Consider the following 21,257-nt stretch of genomic DNA (forward strand, 5'->3'; position numbering starts at 1 on the left):
GCTGGGCTGTGTTTCTCCAGAAATTGCTGTCTTTGTACCCACCAAGAACCATTTCAGGAGGCCACCATCTCAGGTCAGTTTTGAATGATCCAGGAGCTGCTGCTGCAGTCATACAACAAGGTGGTTGTGTCCGGGGGAGAAAGTTGTAAAATGACACAGGAGATGAAACACGTGCACATGGACAGATGCAGGTCACCAAACAGTTCCTGACATTGCAGGCCCACACCGAGTTCCGGAGGCAGAGGTGGCTGATGGTCACAGTTGCTCTTAAAACCCACATTACTGCAGCCTTTTTGACCACACGGCGTGGATGGTTGCCTGCTTTCCGACCATAGCCTGTGCCTGGAGTCAGGCCCCAGCTGACTGCACCTGATTGGCCCTTAACCACACTCATTCCTTTTCTCATTTTCATTTCCTTTCTTTCTGTTTAATCCAAAAAAATCTTAGGTGCCTGCTTTGTGAGAGGCAAGGAAGTGGCCAGGTAGATTGCACATGATAATAAGTTCCCAGTTCTTCCCATATTTTATTAAGAACTTACCATAGGCTGAGCCCTTAACACCTTCCTGCATGTTTCCTTCTTTTGACTCAGTGAGATACACACTAATTCCACTTTATGGAAATGGTCACAAAACTAATAAGCAGCAGATCTAAGCTTTTAAACTCATTTTTAGATGACGCCATGAGTGGTAAGGGAGTATGGGAGTATATGTGGGATTTTTTTTTTTTTCTTTTTTGAGACCAGAGATTCCCTACTTCTTGCCTCATTCATGGACCTCACCTTGAGAGCGGTCTGAAACTGTACCTGTCAAATAAGATGATGGACACCGAGTGGTATGCAGGCAGGAGCAAGAGGGTGAGGCTGTGCTCATTCCCCCCTCCCTGCCACGAGCCACATCCTTGAGTGGCCGTCACCCATTCAAATACCCTGGTTAAAATTTACAGAGGCTGCACCACCGCTCTGGCTCTTTCAGCTCTCCACGCCAAATGCCCAGAGTTAAATCTCAAAGCAGCCTTCCCTGGGAGAGAGGAAGAACCTGAGCTGGAGTGTGCCCTGGCTGGGCAGGCCCCCAAAGGGCTTTGTAGTTTGAGCTGGAGTCAGGAACTACGTGAGCGCAGTGGACCATTTTGTGTTAAAAAGCTTCTGGCTCCAAGAGTGCTCATCCCCCTAATGAAAAGGCAAGTGAGTGGTTATTGAGATTTTAACGGTCTAGGCATTTTATTAAGTTTCAGTGACTGAAGGGAACACCACAAAGACAATTCTATCAGCGATTTCTTTATCCTGGCTGAGTGATTCCCAAGCTGGGGGGATGCGTCAAGAGTCTGCTGGAGGGCCTGTGAAAACGTTGGCTCCGCCCACAGGATTTCTGCTGCAGTAGGTCTGAGATGGGACCCGAGAATCTGCATGTCTAACAAATTCCTGAATGATGCTGAGGCTGCCGGCCTGGGGGCCACACTTGGAAAACCACTGACCATAGGTGTGGTCCCCAGACCAGCAACGTGGGTGTTACCTGGGAGTAGTTAGCAATGCAGGATCTTGAACCCCCACCCCCAGACCCACCAAACCCGAATCTGTTTAACAAGATCCATGGATGATTCCTGTACACGTTAAAGATTGGGACACATCCCACCAAGGTGGTGCTCCCCAGACTTGCCCGTCATAGGAATCGCTTGGAGTGTTGAAAATTCAGATTCCTAGGCTGCTCTGGTGACTTGGATTCAGATGTGGGAGGACCCCGGGAATCTTATACTAACGAGCCCCCTCAGGTAACTACGATCTGGTAAGTATGGGAAACTTTATTTACCACACTTCTGTGTTCCTGGGGCAAGACCAAGCTGGAAAGCCAGAGAAGAAAGAACGTCCCTCCAGGATCATGATGAGGCAGCCACTTCTCCCCTAGAAACAGGAACTTGGGGAAGGTGGCTCCTCGATGGTCTGTGATGCCGTCAGAGGAAATGAGTGGTTGTGAGAACCACAGAGCGTGCAGATGTAAGCCAGGAGCCTTAAGGACCCTGTGACAGCTCAGAGAGCTCTGGGGCATCTTCCCTGGCTGGGTTGTGCTTGAGAGGGCTGCCCAGTTGGTCTCTCAAGAGCACGGGGCTCCTGTCCCATCCCAGGTGGACAAACTGCTGACCACAGGCAGATGCAGAGCTGCCCAAAGCGATACCGAGAGCCTCTCCCCGAAGATTCTTCCAGACCGCGAAGGTCCTGGAGGTCCTAGGACTGAGGATGTTGGCAGACTTCCAGAAGGGCCCCCCAAAGCCCTAATCTCCAGCCAAAACGTGTCTTAGCTGAGCCCCCATCCCAACCCTCTGATGACAGGAAACCAGTAAGTATGCTTGTTTTTGTTTTCAGTGGCCTTGGGACTGTGAGGCAGGATGGTCCCCTCAGACTGGGACTGGGCTTTATGGTTGGGGAGAAAAGCTTAAGGAGAAGGAGGAGTGGTTCTGAGGCTGTAAGTAAGAGAAGTGGTTTCTGAGGGTCCCTGAAGGAACCGAGGCCTCCCCATCCACCTCTGTCCTCTGGGGAATTATGTTGTTCCCTCCAGCTTGCCTGTGTGCCCACTCTGGTCCCATCTCAGTTACCAACTTGCTGTGTGACTTTGGGGGACTCTCTGGGCCCCAGCCTTCTATCGTCAATGAATAATAGGAGTCTGGATTATAATCTGAAAACACTTTCAACTCTAGAGTCGTCAGTTCCTCCCAAGAGGGTGATATTTCTCAGTTGAAAGAGAAGGAGGTCTCCCTTTAGCTCAATCCAGATTCATCACTCTTACTCCACTGCTGAGAAACTATCTTCCGAAGCACAAAAACACAAAGACGCGAATTGCACTAACCAGCTACGTGACAGCACGAGGTCGTGCTCTCTGGACCCTGGTCCTTGTATCTGAATGGGATTCAAACCCTGCCGACCTCTCAAAGGATCAAGTGATATGATCAAAAACCAGTTGTGGTTGAATGTCCACTACAATTTTACATATATACATATGTACTTACAAGAGGCGGAGGACAGCATTAGGAATAGAGACAGTGGAAATGCAATGGCTCTGTGCGATGTCAGAGGGGTAGTGGATGGGGGGCGGGGGTTGACACTGTGAGGGATATAAATGTCTAACTGTTACGTTGTTTTGTGCACCTGAAACTACTAAAAAATGTTTAAAAAAAACACAATTGTGGGCAATATGCTGGTCTCAGCTGCTCTTGACCAACTCCATCCACTCACTGGCCCAGGTCCCCTAGAAAGCGCCATAAGCGTGTTCAACTACGTCTCTAAGTAATGATCAGGTTTTCTCTCTTCAAAGTTGTGACCTGACTAATACCTCCTCCTTTTAGGCCTGCCCACCCCATTGTCTTCATTTTGCCCCCCAGGAGGCTTTCTGGCCAGGCCAGGAGAAGGAAACTAGCAGAGAATGCTGGGGGCTTCCAGCCTGAGTGCAGTTCTACCTCCCTCGGGCCCATCCCCCAGCTCCACCTGCAGCGGGAAGAAGTTTCTGGGTTTAGTGCAGTTGGTGATTGTGGTGACTGTCTTGCTGAAGCAGGGGAAAGGAAACTTACCGAGCACCCACTCTGTACCAGGCTCCTCTACTCCTCCCTAACCCCCACCCCCCAGCCCTGTGGACTCAGTATTATCCCTGATTCACAGATGAGACTCAGAAACAAACATTACATACTTTTCCTGAGGTCTCACAGCTCCTGCCTGGTTGGTCTGAATTAATCACTCATGCTACCATGCCACCCAGGAAAGATATTCCCTGGGAGGGAGCGGTGGGGGGAGAGAGAGAGAGAGGCTCCCAGGAGCAGCCTGTGCAGGAGCAGCCTGTGGTGAAGTGACATTCAGGTCATGATAAAAGAAAAGCAGGCCCTGTCCATGCTTTTCACATGCACTATCTCTGACACCCATATGTTATGTATTGTTATCCCCATTTTTCAGATGAGGAAATGGAGGCAGAGAGGGGAAGTGGCTCGACAGCCAATCCTCCAAAGCCTTGTGTCATATAGCCTTCCATTCATCTTACTTTCCCCTGTGACACAGTAACTGCTCAGTATCTCCTTAGCCTGTTGTGACACCAGCCCCAAACCCTCTCAGATCCCCGTTGCCCACCTCTGACCCTAGCCATCAGTCCTGGTATGCCTGGAGTGAACTCTGTCCTGTCATTGTCCCATCACCCAGGTCAGGAGATGGTTCTGAGTAGGCCATAGGAATGACCAGCGAAGGCTGAGTGATATGGGGCAAACTTCCGGGGAAGGATGGGATCGGGACAGGCCCGAAGGGGAAAAAGGATATTCTCTCTAGTGGGAGGGTACACCGCATACACAAAGGTCCGGAGACAGAACACAGCCTGGCAGCAACATTGTAAAGATGGGATGCAGAGAAAACGGTCCAGTTTGCAGACAGCCTTCAGAGTCAGGAGCCTGGTCCTGATGGGAGGAAGATTATTCACATGCCTCAGCAAGGCGGTCAGCAGGGTGGAGCCAGGGAGAGAGGGTTTCTCTGGGGACCTGCCCTGGAGCCAGAGCTCTGCCCCCAACCCAGTATCTCTTTCAGATTTCTCTCAACGATGTGCTTCAGAGAGTTCTGCTGAGGAACGATGGGAAGTCAACCCAGCAGAGTGAAAACCTTGCCACGCCCAAGCCCGAGCTCCTCTGTCCAAGAGCAGTACCCCATGCCCGTGCCAGCAGGTAGGTGACAGGGCCCAGGACCGCCAGGCCCTCCGCAGGCACTGTGGGGCTGCACTGGGCCTCCCTGACCAGCCTCTCTGACACAGCTCAAGTGTCAGTGAGTGCCTGCCTGCTGTACGCCAGGCCCTCCCCTGTGAGCCATACAGGCAGGGCCCCTGCTCCTGTGGGGCTTACATTTGCACAGTCAACATCTGACAACCAGGTAAAGTAACCATGTGAGAGAATGACAGGTGATAACCAGGAGGGCGTGATTGTCCCCCAGGTGTCCCGTAAGGCTTGCCCCCTCCTCCAGCAGTTTATTTAGAGACTGAGCTGGCAACTAAGACCAACCGCATTTCAGTAGTTCTCCATAGCTACCCTGTACGTTACCATTACCGTAGGCTCTAGTCATAGGCAGCTATTGAAATGTAAGCTAAAAGTAGTTTAAATGTAATACAATTATATATTCAACTCCTCAGTCACACTAGCCACATTTCAAACGCTCAAAGCCCGTTGCTCCCTTAATTGGACAGCACAATTATAGAACATTTCCGTCATCACAGGAAGTTCTGCGTGGATAGAGGTGCGCCAGTCTCTCCTCTTATCCTGAGGTGCTGTGAAATGCTTGAAGCAAAATTACAGCTGTGGCAAATGGAAAAAATTAGCACACACAATGCCTGTGCTGAACCTATGCCAGTGGTTTTCTAAGATCGCCTTGACTAAAACTGTTTTTTTAGGACAGTTAGACAATCAAAATAAATTCTAATATTTTCATGTCAAAACTACAGTCCTCGGTTTGTTTCTCATTCCCCAAAATAGCCCCACAAGTCCCTTCTCAAATCACATCCTGATTTGGGGTTTGATAATTGATGTATTCGTCAGAGTCCTCCAGAGAAACAACCACAGAACCAATGGGGTGGGGTTGGGGTATGTGTGTGTGTAGACACAGAGGTAATTTATTTTAAGAAATAGACTCATACAGTTGTGGGGCTGGCAAGCCTGAAATCTGCAGGGCAAGCCAGCAGGCGGGAGAGCCAGGGAAGAGTTGATGCTGCAGAATTCCAGAGCGGAGTCTGGAGGAGAATTCCCACTTCCGCAAACGACCTCAGTCTGTTACTCTTAAAGTCTTCAGCTGACTGGAAGAGGCCCACCCCCATTATGGAGGGTGATCTGCTTTATTCAAAGTCTGTTGATTTAAGTGTTAATTTCATCTAAAAAATACCTTCATAGCAACATCTGGACTGGTGTTTGGCCAAATATCGGGGAACTGTGGCCTAGCCACATTGAGACATAAAATTCACCATCACAGATAACAAGATTACCCCACACCGAGCAGCACTTTTAGGAGGAAGCGCTGTACACACACTTGAACAGAACTAGGAGACTGCAGAGCCAAGTGTCTGCACCGCGGTGTCTGGCAGGAGCTGGCCCCAATCGAAAAGCTCCCCTGCAATAGCTGGGGCTCCCTTCCCACAACTCAGCCCCGTGTCCTCATCTCCCTGACACCAGCCTTTTCAGGCCCGACAGGCATGGAGGCCCTTGGCCCTGCAGGACGCCTGACGAGGAGGCAGCTGCCTCCTTTTAGCCACTCGGTCTGCGCCAAGAGCCTGGGGCCCAGCAGACCCAGCAGGAAGAGACCTGGAAACCACACCGACCTCCATCTCGTTTCTTCCGAATGTAGCCACAGGCAGCAACCCCAAGTCTGCTTTGAGTCATGCGCAGGCTACCGAGGGGGGGTTGCCCCCCTGCAGGTGACCTGGGGCCCTTCCTACCTGCAGGACCTGAGGGGAACGTTGTTTCCCCCTCTGTCAGGGTCTCCAAGGGAAGGATGGGCCTCGGTAGGTCTACCTCTGGTCCCAGCAGAAGCATGGATTTGGGGCAACCCCTCCCATGAGTCATTAGTGTCCATCAGCCTTGCATCTGTCCCAAATCTAAGGCTCTACCACATGCCAGGCCTTGTACAGGACCAGGCTTCCCAGCAGTGAACAAGATATTGCAGGGACTGGCAAGTCCCAGAAACAGGTGCTTAACCAATAATCAATTACAGTTGTGTTGGATTTTGGCAACAGTGTGTGTTAAGGGATTCTGACTAAGGATGTGTGCTGAGGGGTTCATCAGGGAAGGCTTCCCAAAGGAAGGGTCATTTCTTCCGGGGAGTGAAGGATGAAGGTAAGTGAGCCAGGTGGAGGGGGCCAATCGAGGGGACAGCACGTGCGGCTCCGTGGCTCCTAGGGGCGCAAAGCCAGGGCTTCCGGGAAGGGAAAGGGGCCTTTCACGGCCACCTGGTTCCACGCTTCTCAGAGAACGCCCTCCACGAGCCTTGCTTGTGTCATTATTCGGGCATCAGGCATTTCCCTGCACTGTGGGATGGCCAGGCCCTGTGCTGCAGACAGTTCCGAGAGTCCCCTGGGCTCTGAGGAGCTCCTGTCGTGGGTCACCGTGGGGATCTCCACGTGTGTCTAGCGCGTGTGGGAGGGGTGCTGGTGGGAGCCCAGACTCCGCCAGACCTCATGTCTGGAGGGAGGGCTGGTCAAGACGGTGACCATCTCTGTCTCCATCCAGAGAGGAAGAAGGCCACAGCCGTGGCTCTGGGCACTTTTCCAGTAGGCGAGCAGGCAGAGCTGTCACTGAGACTGGGGGAGCCACTGACCATCATCTCTGAGTAAGTCCTTCCACAGGCACTAGGCGGGGTGTTCTGCTCCTGATACCTGAAGATGCACTGATGGGAGAAGGGGCCCCTCCCTCCAGGAGAAAAGAGCATGGCCTTTGGTGCTGTGCTTCCACCTGGTCCTCAAGGTAGGATTTCAGGCAGTTTGACACACCTGCAGGTAGAAGCAGTGGGAGGACAGCTGTACAGGGGCCCCTGAGTATGCCATCTACCACCCACGAGGTACCTGTCCTGTCTGGTGCAAGGACGTCTGGGAAATTCAGGAGGGTCCCTGTAAATCCTAACAAGAGCCGTTTCTGGGCCTTGGGCCTTCTGAGAGGGGTCCCATCCTTTCTCTTTGCAGGGATGGAGACTGGTGGACGGTGCTGTCGGAGGTCTCAGGCAGAGAGTACAGCATCCCCAGCGTCCACGTGGCCAAAATCTCCCATGGGTGAGTTCCCACCGCAGGTCCCGCCAAGTCTGGCTGTACAGTCCTTTCTGCCCAGTCCTGTGTTGAGCTAAGCTGGGGACAGATGAGAATCAGGCCCAGGCCCTGCCCTCAGGTGGAGCAGCAGCTAACATTCTCACATCTTCCCGTGAGACTTGGGAGACCAGAGGACAGACTCCGGCAGGAATGTGGTGCTGGAGAATGCTGGAAGGGACTTGCCGATGGGAGCAGCCTGCATAAATGTCCTGCGGCAAGAAAACGGGGGGCTGGCTCCCCACGTGATAGGCCTGCCTTTCCAAGAGGTGCTTCCCAGGGAGGGCCAGGCATGGGACACAGGGTCTCTTACCAAGCGCGAGCCATCTCTCACCAAGAAGGAGTGACAAAAGAAACTGACTCCAGAGCGGATTCTATGCCAGGAGATAGGAAGTGCACTGCCTTTCCGTGGGATCCACCTGAGTTAGGAATGTGTCCCTGCGTATATACACTGCTGTGACAGCTGCTTTTCAGTTCTTAGAGAAAGTGTGGCTCCAGCACTGGATGACACCCCTGTTCTGAGGCTCACGTGTGTCTGGCTGGTGAAAGTGACACAGGTGTCCTCGCACAGAGGTTGTCTGCAAGCTGGCTGAAGCCCACCTTGCCACGTGTTTCCTGGTGCCCTGGGCCTCCTGGCTGGAGGAATCCATAGCGTGGCACTAAGTTTAAGCCAAGGAACACTGACGACCTCCAAGAGCCCCCTTCCCTGCCACTCCTTCATTTACATCCTCAGTTTTCACAGACATGATAATTTTCATAAGTCAACCAGAATGACTTATTTACTATAAAACTAGGCTGAGTTTGCTGCTGGCACCAAGCAAATCGCAGCTTCTCTAATTTATTTACTTGGAATCAACTCAATCCTGACGCTGGCTTTGACTGGAATTTCACAAAATGACAGGGAGGCAGCCATTTCTATCCAATCAGCTTCTGTAGGCTTTGCTGGGACCACAGGGCATGACCCCGGGGGCTTAGGAGGCTGATGGACTAGTAAACTAAAAAATTCCTGCCAGACTCCTCTGAACTGCCCATTGCAGTTAAGTCCTTCACGGGCATGTATAGGTGAGAGGTTAAGTGAAAAGAGGAAAGAAAACATGGAATCTGGGGAATGAAAATTCCAGCAGGAAAGAGGCACCGAGGAGTAGGATTGTGGAAGAGCTGTGCTTTGGGGGGCATGTATGGTGATTGAAGGGCTACGTGTTTTCTTCCAAAATTTTAGAATATCTTCAACATTTGAGCTCCAACCTTTCTGTCCACAAATAAGCTTTAATAATAGTTAAATTTTAGTGATAATGAATAAAGGCTCACCCGCATACCTTTGGCTACAAAGTTAAACTTTAAAATGCTCAAATAAAATATTTTCTAAAATTCAAACAAAAAAAAAAGGAAAAACAGGGCAATTCTTGGAAAGGTGAAGGCTTGGAAAAGTGAGAGGACAGCATAGGAGTGCTGGGGGACCTGGGCAGTGAGAGGAGGCCAGGGTCACCCAACTTGCCCTCAGCTCCCTGGACCCTGGGAAGGACGTCTCCAAGCAGAAAAGCCTGGGCCTGACCCCATGAGGTTGTCCTCCTGTAACCAGAACCGGAAGGGCAAACCTGGGGAGCCCTTTGAGACTTGGGGCCATTTCTTCATGGTACAGGTGGAACTCTGAACCCCAGAGAGGGAGGACGGTTTCCTTTAGAGTTTTGGCCCATCCACCTCCAGGGTGACTCTTGTTCCCCTCTCTGCTTCTCCCCCAGGTGGCTGTATGAGGGTCTGAGCCGGGAGAAAGCTGAGGAACTGCTGCTGCTGCCTGGGAACTGTGGAGGGGCCTTTCTCATCCGGGAGAGCCAGACCAGGAGAGGTGGGTAAGCACAGCCCCGCCCCAGGCTTGTCCCTTAAATGCCACGAGCCAATGTGTGACGTGACTTGGGGGTAGAGGTCGGAGGCCATGTGCAAAGGGCTGGAGTACCTGGACTTAGAATTGGCCAGTCTGGCTGACAGTTCACCATGTTGCTGCCATGAACACCCATCAGCAACAGAGCAATAACCTGCATTTATTTCGAAAAGTGGGTATGAATGGCCCACAGTAGGGATCCAGGCTCAGCCAACACGTCACAACTAGGACTTGTAATAGAGCATAGTTGCAGGATTTCCCTGCCCTGACAGCAATGATTCCTCCTTCCCAAGACACATGATCCTGATCTCCTGGCAAAAAGTTGACAAGGCCTCTGACAAGACAGTAAGAGCCAAAAAAAAAAAAAAAAAAAGCCATTAGAAGTCCCCTTATGATCTTATCTCTGCTGTTCAGATGGGGAAACAGAGGCCTGAAAAGGTATAGGGACGTGTTGCATTGCACATTCTTAGAGGACTTCTCCCACCTCAGGTGCAGGGCTTTTGCAAACAAAACACAAAGTTAATGTAGTCTGTCTCTGATTCCCCCACTTCCTTCTGAGCTGCCACCCTGAGTCCGTTACAGCAGGGACAGAAAGGGATGTTAAAGGAGTGGCAGCACCCACATTTGTTAGGCCCTTTCCATGCCTTCAAACAACCCTGTGGGAGTTGTTCTTCCATTGTCCCCATTTTACAGATGAGGAAATTGAGGCTTAGAGAAGAAAAACAGTTTGCTTGGGGAGACACAGCTAAGAAGTGCAGAGCTGGAATTCAAATCCAGCCAAGGTTCACCTCACTTGTGACACCCAAAAAAGGCCCACATGTGACAAGAATGGTGGAACTGTAAGCACAGTAGTGGACTTGGGGGAGATATTTAGGAGTGAAGACCAGCCTTCTGTGCTCACCCTAATTTAACCAACTGTGATGGGTTCTCCAGGTCCTTTGCTCTATCCTCAGCCTCCCACCTGAGACCCCTCTAGCAAGTCCTTACCTTTCCTCCCCTCCTTTGGAGAGCTCCCTGAGTTGACTTCTCCCAGCCCCTCCTGCTATTTTCTAGGCAGCATCAGCAACCCACCTTCATGCACACCCATAGGCTTTCTGGGGTGGGGGCCTGGTCCGAGTGCAGCAGCTGCAAACAGGAAACCACAGCAGTGGTGCTGATTGGGGCAGGGGCACTGCAGACAGGGCCCTGGTGAAAGCCACAGGAAGTGCTTCGTGCTCAGCTCCCCACCCCCATCTCTGGCCTGGTTCAACCCCAAGAACACAGTGACCAGCTGTGGGGACAGAGTCCCACAGAGCAATTTCCAGGCTCTCAGCCTCACGTGGAAAGGTGCTGGCTCAGGTAGTAGATGGCCATCAGCTGTGATTAGTTGGCCATCAGCTGTAACCAGTTAGCCATTGGCCGCTGAGATACTGCCATGGCTGAGCTAGCAAGTGCGGATTGCAGTTAGCAAGGGGTTGGTTGGTTGGCAGAGAAGGGGACGGCAGATTGTGGCCCCTGCTTCCTGTGTCTCCAACCCAGCCGCCAGCGAGACTATAGTGGTATGAACCCCCTATCCATGGCTCTGCGGGTGTTCCTTTTTGGCCTCGCTATAGCCTGTGTTCTTGTGCGGGGAGCGGGACCAGAGTCCCCGTATGACACCAGCCCTTATCGCCACTCTGTCCGCTTCCTAAAAAGGCATATATACAAGGGGAAATAGCTGAGAAATAAAGGAGACAGCAGATAGGAATTCCCTTTGTGACTGGGATTAAGGTTAGATTTGACTCAGAACTTTTCCTTGCTCTCAGGATCAGAAAAGGAAGAGATTTGCCAATTCTGCAGGAAAAGCGCAGGCTTCCCCGGTACTAACTTCTGATCTCTCATCCGGGCTTCTTTTTGGACAGTTTACCAAGCTGCAAGCCATGACTCATCCGTGGGCCAAGCAATCAGTTTACTTCAGTGGGTCTCCAACCTGGGTGGGCATCAGTGTCACCTGGAGGGCTCGTTAGAACAAGCGGCTGGCCCCAGGCCCGGCAGTTCTGATTTGGTAGGTGTGGGGCGAGGCCCGAGAATTCGCCTCTCCAACAAGTTCACAGGAGATGCTGCTGCTGCTGCTGGTGGTCTGGGGACCCCACTTTAAGAGCCGCTGGCTGATCTCTACCTTGGCTACTACGCGTTCAGATCACGTAGAGGAGCTGCACGCACTCACAGAGTTTCTGGTTTAATGGGTTAGGGGTTTAGCCTGGGCCCTGGAATCTGCAAAAGCCCCAGGTAATTCTGAGGTTGAAACCCAGGGCCCTCTATTTCAGATTTAGTGGATCTGGACCAGTGAGTGAAGTGAAATACAGCAGAAAACATCAGGGTTCAGGATTGGGGTTGGGGAAAATATTGCTTCATCAAACTTTTGTTTGTGTCCTGGGTCATAGTGTAAAGTTTCATGCTGTGGTTTATGGTCAAAACACTGTTTGATACCACAGCTCTAGGGGCCCGTGTGATGTCCTTGAGCAGGGGTTCTCAGACTCGAGTGTACAGGAATTGTCGGGGGAACTTTTTGACTGGGCAGATGCTTGGGCCCCACCTCACACCTACCGAATCGCACTGCTGGGTGCAGAGGTCGGAAATCTGCTTCCTTCATAAGCTCTCCAGATGGTTCTGATGTTCTTTGAAGTTTGAAAACACACTTTCAGTCTAGGGAACCCAGAATTAAGTAGTAAGAGACAATGTGTTTTATGTTTACACAATGCATCTTGTTATATATAACAGAGGTTAACTGTTGACTGAGTGGTATCAGGACCAGCTTTACTTTGGCCCACGGTCCAGATGTATCTCTGTGAAGGGAATTCTGCAGGACTTCAAGCCAGTGTGTGGAACAAGGAGGAAGACCTGGGGCCTGTGAGCTCCCAAGAACCCTACTCAGCGTCTGGAGAAGCGTCTAGAGTCCATATAAAAGGAACAGCATGAGCAAAGGACCAGGGGCCTGATAAGCATTATTGGATGCTTGCTACATGCCAGATACTGCTAAATGGTTTCCCTGCTTCACCACCTGAATCCTTGGGGCGATCTGGTCAATGATTATCCCCCTTTAGAGATGAAGAAAGAGATCTGAGAGGCCATAATGTGCTTAGGACACAGTTAGTGAGCATAGGGCATAGGGATGTTACAGTATGTGACCCTGTGTGCAATTTGAACCCAGGAAGTCTGAGTTAAAAAGGAGATGACCTGGATGGAACTGGAAGAGAACAGGAGGTATTTGGGACTGGCCAGAGCATGCAGTGAGAAGGAACAGGATACCAGGCATATAGGCCACTCACAGATAGCCTTGTGTGTGACCGGTCCTCCCAACGGGGTTGACAGCCCCACATGGGTTTGACAGAGCTTATTACCCTTGAGCCTACCAGCCCCATCCTCAGTAGCTACCCTTCCTGGTTCTAGCAACTGTGGTGACAGTGGCCAGGGTGGGGTGGCTGAAGAACCATGCAGAGGATGTAGGGACTTGGTCACTTAGGTTAGCTGGGTTGGTTGGCCTCTGGGGCCTGTTCTCAGATATTTAGTCCTTTTCCAACTACAACGCTTTTTCAGGGTCACAGCACAGATCCAGAGAGACTCTTCTTAAAGGTACAGAGGTCAAGGGGCCTCCAGAATCAGGTAGAGAGCAAGAAAAAGGAAGCAGGGACTCTACTCCACACTTCTCAAAGTATATTGTCTTTGTATGCTATAGACTTGCTAAACTCACCTATTTGTTCTAGTAGCTTTTTTTGTAGATTCCTTAGAATTTTCTACATATATGATCACATTATTTATAAATAGTTTATTTTTCAATTCATATACCTTTTGTTTTTCTTGCCTTATTACACTAGCTAGGACCTCTAGTACAATGAGTGAAGTGGTGAGAGAACAGTTTTGCTTTATTCCCATTGTTAACGAAAACTCCCAGAGGTGTAGAAAAGGAGAGACTTTATTCAGGTGAAACAGTTTGCAAACCAGGGAAACACAAGCTCCAGTGGAAACTGAAAGTGCGCTCTGCCAAGATAAAGGGGAGGCCACCTTTTATGGAGAAGGTTCCTAATTGATCCAATTTTATGCAAGTGAGTTTTCCAAATTCTACATACCTGATCGGTCAGTATCATGCATTCTGATTGGTTGGTATAAATGCAAATGAGGATTTAATTGCGCATTTCTGGTTGGATGGGACAGATCTCAGTCCATTGGTCAAAAGAGGAACCTGGGGCTTCCCAACAGTGATTGACTCAGTATAAACAAGCAAGGCATATAGAGTGAAAAGCCAAGAATTCAATCTGAGTTTCTTCCCAGTATACAGAGTATGTGAGGACCCCTGTCGGCAAATGAGCCCTCGGTTGACCATGGGGAATCCATTTCAACAGATAAATTCCTTCTCAGGATCCACATCAATCTTAGAAGGAAAACTTCAGTCTTTCCCATTAAAGTATGATATTACTGTAGATTTTTCAGATGCTCTATGTCAGGTTGAGAGAATGTACCTTTCTGTGGCATGCAGAGTAATAGCCCCCCAAAAGATATTCAGGTTCTAATCCCTGGAAATTTATAGATGTAATTATTTTGCGATGAGATTATCATGGATTATCCAGATAAACCTAATGAAATCACATGCATCTTTGCAAGAGGGAGGCAGGAGAGTCAGAGTTTGAGAGACACTGGCATATGTCATGCTGCTGGCTTTGAAGATGGAGAAAGGGACCATGAGCTAAGGAATGCAGGTAGTTTATAGGAACTTGAGGGCAAAGAAATTGATTCTCCTCTAGAGCCTGCAGAAGCAACATAGGCCTGCTGACACACTGATTTGAGTTCAACAATTTAGTGGCTTAAAACAACACAGATTTACAGTTCTGGAGATCATAAATCTGAAATGGCTTTTACTGAACTTGCAATAGGAAACATTACACTTTCTATTCATAGTTTTCTGTTGTTTGTAAGGGTTGGTGTTGAATTTTGTCAAATGATTTTTCTGCATTTCTTCAGGTGATCATATTTTTCTCCTTTATTCTACGAATACAGTGAATTACACTGATGTTCAATTTTTAGATCAACCTGTATTCCTGGGATAAAGCCAATTTAGTCATAATGTATTATCCTTTTTATATTTGCTGGATTCAGTTTGCTAACAGTTTTTAAAGAATTTTTTAAATCTATGTATATGAGGGACATTGCTCTATTGGTTTTTTTGTAATGTTTTTGTCTGGTTTTTATATCAAGGTAATGCTAGCCTCATAACCTGGGAGGGGAAGTGTTCCCTTCTCTTATATTTAAGAGTTTGTGTAAAATTGGAATTTACATATTCTTAATAAAGTTGCTTGTAATGTGCTTATTACTCTTTTAGTGGGTAGGATCTATAGTGATGTCCCCCCTTCATTCCTGATTTTGGTAATTTGTGTGGTTTTTATTTTCTTTCTTGATCAGTCTAGTTTGAGGTTTATCAATGTTATCAATCTTTTCAAAAAATCAGCATTTGGTTTGATTTTTCTCCATTGTTTTCCATTTTATTTTTGCTTTGTCTTTGTTTCTTTCTACTTAATTATTTTTCTAGCTTCTTAAGGTGGAAGCTTAATTTATTTTATACCATTCTTCAATTGTAAGCATTTAAAGCTACAACTGTATCTTAGCTGTACTGATTTAGCTGACTTAGCTGAACTCACAAATTTTTGTTTTATTTAAAAATATTTTCTAATTTTGCTTGTGATTTCTTCTTCGATCCCTATGTTATTTCCAAGTATTTGGGGATTGTGCAGGTATCTTTTTGTTATTATAATTTATAATTTCATTCTGTTGTGGTCAGAGAACATACCGTTAATGATCTCAGTCTTTTTAAAATTTTTTTTATGACCCAGTCTGTAGTCTATCTTGAATATTTCATGTGTCCTTAAAAGAAAATGTGTATTGTTGATGGATGCAGTGTTCTATTTATTAAGTCAAGTTGGTTGATTGTATTGTACAAGGCTTCTACATCCTTCTTGATTTTCTGTCCTATCCCAAGCGCTGAGGGAGGAATGTTGAAATCTCCAGTTATAATTATGGATGGCTATTTCTTCTGTTAATATTGTCCATTTTGCTTCATATATTTTGAATCTCTGTAGTTGGGTGCATACAAATTCAGGATTTTTATGTCTTGATATGTCCCTCATATCTCTGGTAATATTCATGGTCTTGAATTCTACTTGGATACCATTATAACCACTCCAGTTTTCCTATGATTGTTTGCGTAATACATTCTTGTTTACTTTTAGCCTGCGTTTTAATATTCAAAGTGTGTTTATCATATAGTTGGGTCTTACTTTTTAAAATCCAATTTGAAAATCTCTGCCTTTTAATTGGAGTGTTTAGATCACGTCAAAATAAATGCTTCCTAAAACTGAGCCATGCCTGTGGTTTGGGATTCACTCTTGCCTTTTTGTTGGCATTCCACAGGGAAAGGTTAAGTGACAGGATCAGTGCCTTTTCCTTCTTCCAGGTTCTCTGACACAGTTTTCTTATCTGTAAAGTGGGCATAATTGTACCTACCTCATAAGGTAGTTATGAGAATTAGATGAGATAGTCCATATAGAACACATAGTAAGCACTCGATAAATGAAAGCCACAGATAGCTTTAGATCATTAGATTATACCAATAACAGAATATTATTTCACTAAGCACCCTCTTCCCATTTGGCTTTGATGAAGTGTTGACTTAAGAAATGAATCCCACTTTAGAGTTATCAAGTGCTCCCAGATGTATCCTTATCTGCTGGAAACTCTTGGAGGCCTGTATATTATGATTTTACATTGTCTTTTTTCTCTGTTCATTTTTCAACTATGTGCTTTCCTTGTCTAGTCAAGTCTTTTTGTAAAAATTAAAATTTTTGTTGAAAGCTGTCAAACTATACACTTTAAACGTGTGCATTTTATTATAGCAAAACTGGAAAAATTCTGTCACATACATCAATGTATATAACATACATATGTAGGTTAAAGACTAATAAGAAAACCAACATTCAGGGACCCACTTACCAGCTTAAGAAATTGTACAATAACAATCCTTTTGAAGCCCCTTCCATGATTCACTGTTAATCATTCAGTTATTTTCTTCATAGCTCTGCCATACATGTTATCTCTATGCAATAGTCATGACTGCCTTTGACCTTTATTTAAATAGAATCATATTGAATGTATGCTTCAGTGACTTGCTGCTTCTGCTTGTTATTTTTAAGGTTTATCTGTGCTTATATGTGTAGTGGTTATTAACTTTTATTGCTGTGTAGTATTCCATTCTATATTACACCATTCTATTGAGTGCTTATGGGCTATTTGCAGCTTTGGGCTTTTCCAAACAATGCTGCTAAGAATATTCTTGTTCGTGCATTTCCAAGGTAACATGCTGGGGTGGCACTGCTGGGCTCTGAGGTATGTGCACATTCCACTATTTAATGCCAACTGTTTCCCAAGTGGCTTGTACTAATTCATCTTTCCACCAGCAGGGTAAGAGAGTTCCTATTTCTCCACGTCCTTACTGCCATCTATTGACACATTTTCCACATTCTAACACTTCTGCCCACTTGAGTCTTTATAATAACAGCCAACATTTAATAGTCACTTAAATTGTGCCAGACTCTGTACTGAGGGCCATGTGCATCATCTCATTTCATCCTCACAAGAGCCCTATCTATGATGAACGTGGGGTCATTTATGACCAAGACAGCAAGTCTTTGTCCGTCCCCTGCCCACTTCCCTTCCGTCTGGGCCCATGGCCATTCTCTGGGGCCACCTCATCTCTTCTTCCTCCCAACCTGGGTGGGGCTGGGTCCCAGCAGGGCGCCAGTCCCACCTTGGACCCTTTCCTCCTCAGGCTGTTATTCCCTGTCCATCCGCCTCAGCCGCCCTGCATCCTGGGACCGGATCAGACACTACAGGATCCAGCGCCTGGACAATGGCTGGCTGTACATCTCACCACGCCTCACCTTCCCCTCACTCGAGGCCCTAGTGGACCATTACTCTGGTATGGCCTTTCCCCGCCTCTGTGAGCGTAGATGGGGTTGTGGGGTCTTGGGGGAGCCGACAGTGTGCCCTTCCGAGACTTTACCTGCTCAAGAATATCCAGACAGAGGGAAGAGGGGCCACCCCTATCTTCATGCCAGTCCCCGTGCCAAGAAACAGGCTGGGAGCCGTCTTCACCCCCTGCGCTGACAGCACAGACCTCCTGTGTGAGCGCAGGCCAGTCACTCACCCACTGCTATGGTTCGGAGGCAAAGCCCCCAGTGGATGGCACAGTTCTCTCCCAAGACACCAGGCCCGGAGCTATTGCTGTTGTGCAATTCAGTTGATTCTGAGCATTTTCTGGTGTTTGCCCTCCAGTAACAGGTACCGGAGGATGTAGTCACTAGGGCACAGTGTCAAGGGGCAGAGAGGAAAACGGGGGAAACTGGTCAGGGGTTTTCTGAAGGGTTGCTCATGCAGCAGATACTGACAGTACAAGGAGAGATTGAACATTCCTTAGCTGTCTTCTTTTTTTTCAAATTGGAGAACAGTGTGTTTCTCTAGGGCCCATCCTCTCCAAGTCATTGTCCTTCAGTCTAGTTGTGGAGGGCGCAGCTCAGCTCCCAGTCCAGTCGCTGTTTTCAATGGTAGTTGCAGGGGCGCAGTCCACCATCCTACATAGAAATTGAACCCGTAACCTTGTTTTTAAGAGCTCGCACTCTAACCATCTGAGCCATCCAGCCGCCCCAGCTTTCTTCTTCTTGAAGCACTTTCCTAGCCAGAAACTGGGTTCAGAAAGGCCCATCAGCTTACTCCAAATCATAGTAAATTAAGTCTCCCAAAACCTCGCCCAGAATGACCTGGCTGCATCTCAGCCTCCAGGAAACCAACAGCTTGGGGCCCGTGCCCTCACTTTTTAGACCATGCCCCCATGTGCCAAGTGTGTAAAGCTGTTGGGTAAGGGCGGGGGCTGTGATCAGCCAGGTCAGGGTTCTGGGTGTGCCCCGCAGAGCTGGCGGATGACATCTGCTGCACCCTCAAGGAGCCCTGTGCCATGCGGAGAGCTGTCCTAGTCCCTGGCAAGGACATCCCCCTACCTGTGACTGTGCAGAGGACGCCCCTCAACTGGAAAGAGCTAGACAGGTAAGAGGACCCCTGGAACGTGAAGGTGGGACTGAGGTGGAAGGCCTGCCCCGGGGAACCCAGAATGAGCCTGCCTCCTTCAGGGACACTGGGGGGCCAGTGAGCATTGGTTGAGCTCACAGAGGCCAGCCCCAGCTCAGCAGGTGTGTAGGGGGTGCTGGCAGGGAGGAAAGCAGCCATGGATACGGGGCGTGCGTGGACACCATGGCGGCCAGCATGGAAGGAAGGTCAGGCAACGTGGGACAGAAGCGACAGTCCCAGTCCTGAGTGAAGTCAAGCTGAAGTTTGATATGAAAGGGAACAAGGAGCCATGAGTTTTCCAGCACGAGTGACGTGAAAAACAGCGAACCGTGTGGTGAGTGCAGGGAGGACGAGGCTCCTTGACCCAGCTCTCTTCCCCTCTGCACAGCTCCCTCTTGTTCTCTGAAGCATCTGCCACGGGGGAGGCGTCTCTCCTCAGCGAGGGGCTCCGGGAAGCCCTCAGCTCCTACATCAGCCTGACTGACGACATCTCCTTGGACGATGCCAAAGCCCCAAGCAGAGGCCGAAAGGGGAACCAAGGCTGCAGCACCTAGAATCCAACTCCGCTCAGCCTGACTGAGCACCCCAGAGGCGGGACTGTACACTGGGTGAGGGGAGGGCAGGGACAGAGGCACATTCAGGGTCCCCCATATCCTCTGCTTCCTCTCAGCCCTAAGAAGTCACTAACGTCCTCCCTAAGCAAACAGCCATGTAGAGTGATTCAACGGAAAGTTGCTTATCACTGAGCTCCTCCCAGTGCCGTGACCCCACCTGCAACCTCTAGTTCAAGTACAGACCAGTTGAGAGTGGAGCCAGAGCTCCCAAGAGATTAACCTTCCTCTGGGGTCGGATGTCGTGCCCGAATTTGGGATTTCCAGTACCATCTTCCGCCCCTGCCAGCCGAGTCCCATTCAAACCCCTCCTCCCACTGCTAACCAGCCTCACCCACAAGGTAGAAACAACCACCAGGATCAAAGAAGAAAAAATCATTTAAGGAACAGTTATACGTCTCACTTGGACGACTACTGTACCTTAGAAGGTAGGGCTGTGGCCTAGAAGGGACTGGAAAGCAGAGGGGTGGATGGTTCACCACAGCAACAGAACCTGGGCTGTCCTGCCTCCCCATGACCCCAGAGCAAAGAGAAGGACCTCTGACAGTCCAGGTTCTCAAATGTCCCCATCTAACCCCTTCTTTGGACAGTTGTAGCTCTCAGATCTGTTTCATTTTGTGGCTTATCATTCAGACCTGGCCAAGCCTCAACCAGCTACAGTGCCTTGCCATCTTGTGGCCAAACGCAACATGACATCTTCTGAGCCTAGCGCACTGCGATGGGGTCAGTCATGTGTGGTTCTCAGTGCTGGGCAGGGCACAGGGCATCAGAAACGGCAAGCCCTCTCTCCACAAAGCCAGAAAAGGAACGAGGCCTGGCTGGAGCTGCTGGGAGCAGGGAGAGGAAAAAGGAAGAGGGCTGGGGGTGGGAGGGCACCACCTCTGGTGTTTCCGCTAGGCTCTCAGGCTAGAGGTGAGGTGGGAAAGGCTGTACCAGGTATATCAACAGGTTGTCCATTAAAGATCTGATTTATTCAAGTATCTGAAAACATTCTACAATGGAAACTGATGTTAGATGCTTGTACTGTGCTAGGAACCATGCACATACTGCCATACTGTTTCAGAAGACTTGAAATGCCACTGAGAGTTTAAAAACTGTACACCTGATGGAGAAGTGAGGAAGACAATTTAATGTTTCATCCGGATCCAGAGGTGCATCAAATTAAACAACAGCTCCAGTCGGCAAACAGGTTTCTTGATGGTATCCAAGAAGGAATGGCTGTGATAGACAATTGAGAAATACTTCCCCAAAGGTGGATGGTTCTTTAAAAAGTTTCAGGTCACAACCCTTGCCGAAAACACTGACGCCCAACACACTGATTCTTGGTCCAGGAAACATGGGTCTTCCAGGTTCCACATGGCTGGGGCGGCCCGATAATCATGTTTCTGTGCTGTAACTAGGAGGATCCTTCGGGCCAGACGAGGAGCAGTGGGACTCCGCCATCAGTCATAGTGGATGGCTGTGTAGAAAATGATCCAGATGACCTAGAAAGGAGAAAATCAATGTGCACAGGTCACCTGGGCAGGGCAGGCCCCGCCCCCTATACCACAAAACACGAATGTCAGATAAGAACGTGTGCACAGTGGGTTTCCCAGGGGCTATTCAATGAATCATCTGCTTAGGGACTTAAATAACGTCACTGAAACCAAGCTGTCTCTAACAGAGCCGAGGACCACCCACCTGTGCTCCCAAAGGGACCCCAATAAGCCTCTCCTCCCACCAAACAGCAACCCGAGCGCCAGGGAGTGGAGTTAGAGAGGTGGAAACGCTACAGTAAAGCAGACTGTACTGCTGGTACGGGTTGGGATTAGCGACCAGTGTGAAAACAGAACCGTTATCATGCCCTGTCAGCGCCATCTCAAA

General features: G+C 48.9%; 2 protein-coding genes across 2 annotated transcripts in view; one reads left to right on the forward strand and one right to left on the reverse strand.

Moving 5' to 3' along the window:
* Positions 1-19,363, forward strand: SLA2 (Src like adaptor 2; the record flags this gene model as incomplete). Its single annotated transcript, XM_081033867.1, is given in 10 exon segments — positions 1-73; positions 738-2,327; positions 4,544-4,677; positions 7,219-7,318; positions 7,668-7,754; positions 9,524-9,627; positions 17,492-17,641; positions 18,630-18,762; positions 19,172-19,295; positions 19,298-19,363. Coding segments are annotated over 8 exon segments (855 nt in total). The 5' UTR covers positions 1-73; positions 738-2,327; positions 4,544-4,586.
* RAB5IF (RAB5 interacting factor) overlaps positions 16,531-21,257 on the reverse strand; it is an 11,653-nt gene continuing 6,926 nt past the window's right edge. Inside the window, exon 4 of the mRNA XM_081033869.1 lies at positions 16,531-20,878. Coding sequence (XP_080889995.1) covers positions 20,837-20,878 — 42 coding nt within the window. The 3' untranslated portion in view covers positions 16,531-20,836. The remainder of the gene's footprint in view (positions 20,879-21,257) is intronic.

Source organism: Rhinolophus hipposideros, assembly GCF_964194185.1.
Source record: "Rhinolophus hipposideros genome assembly, chromosome: 22".
NCBI lineage: Eukaryota > Metazoa > Chordata > Mammalia > Chiroptera > Rhinolophidae > Rhinolophus > Rhinolophus hipposideros.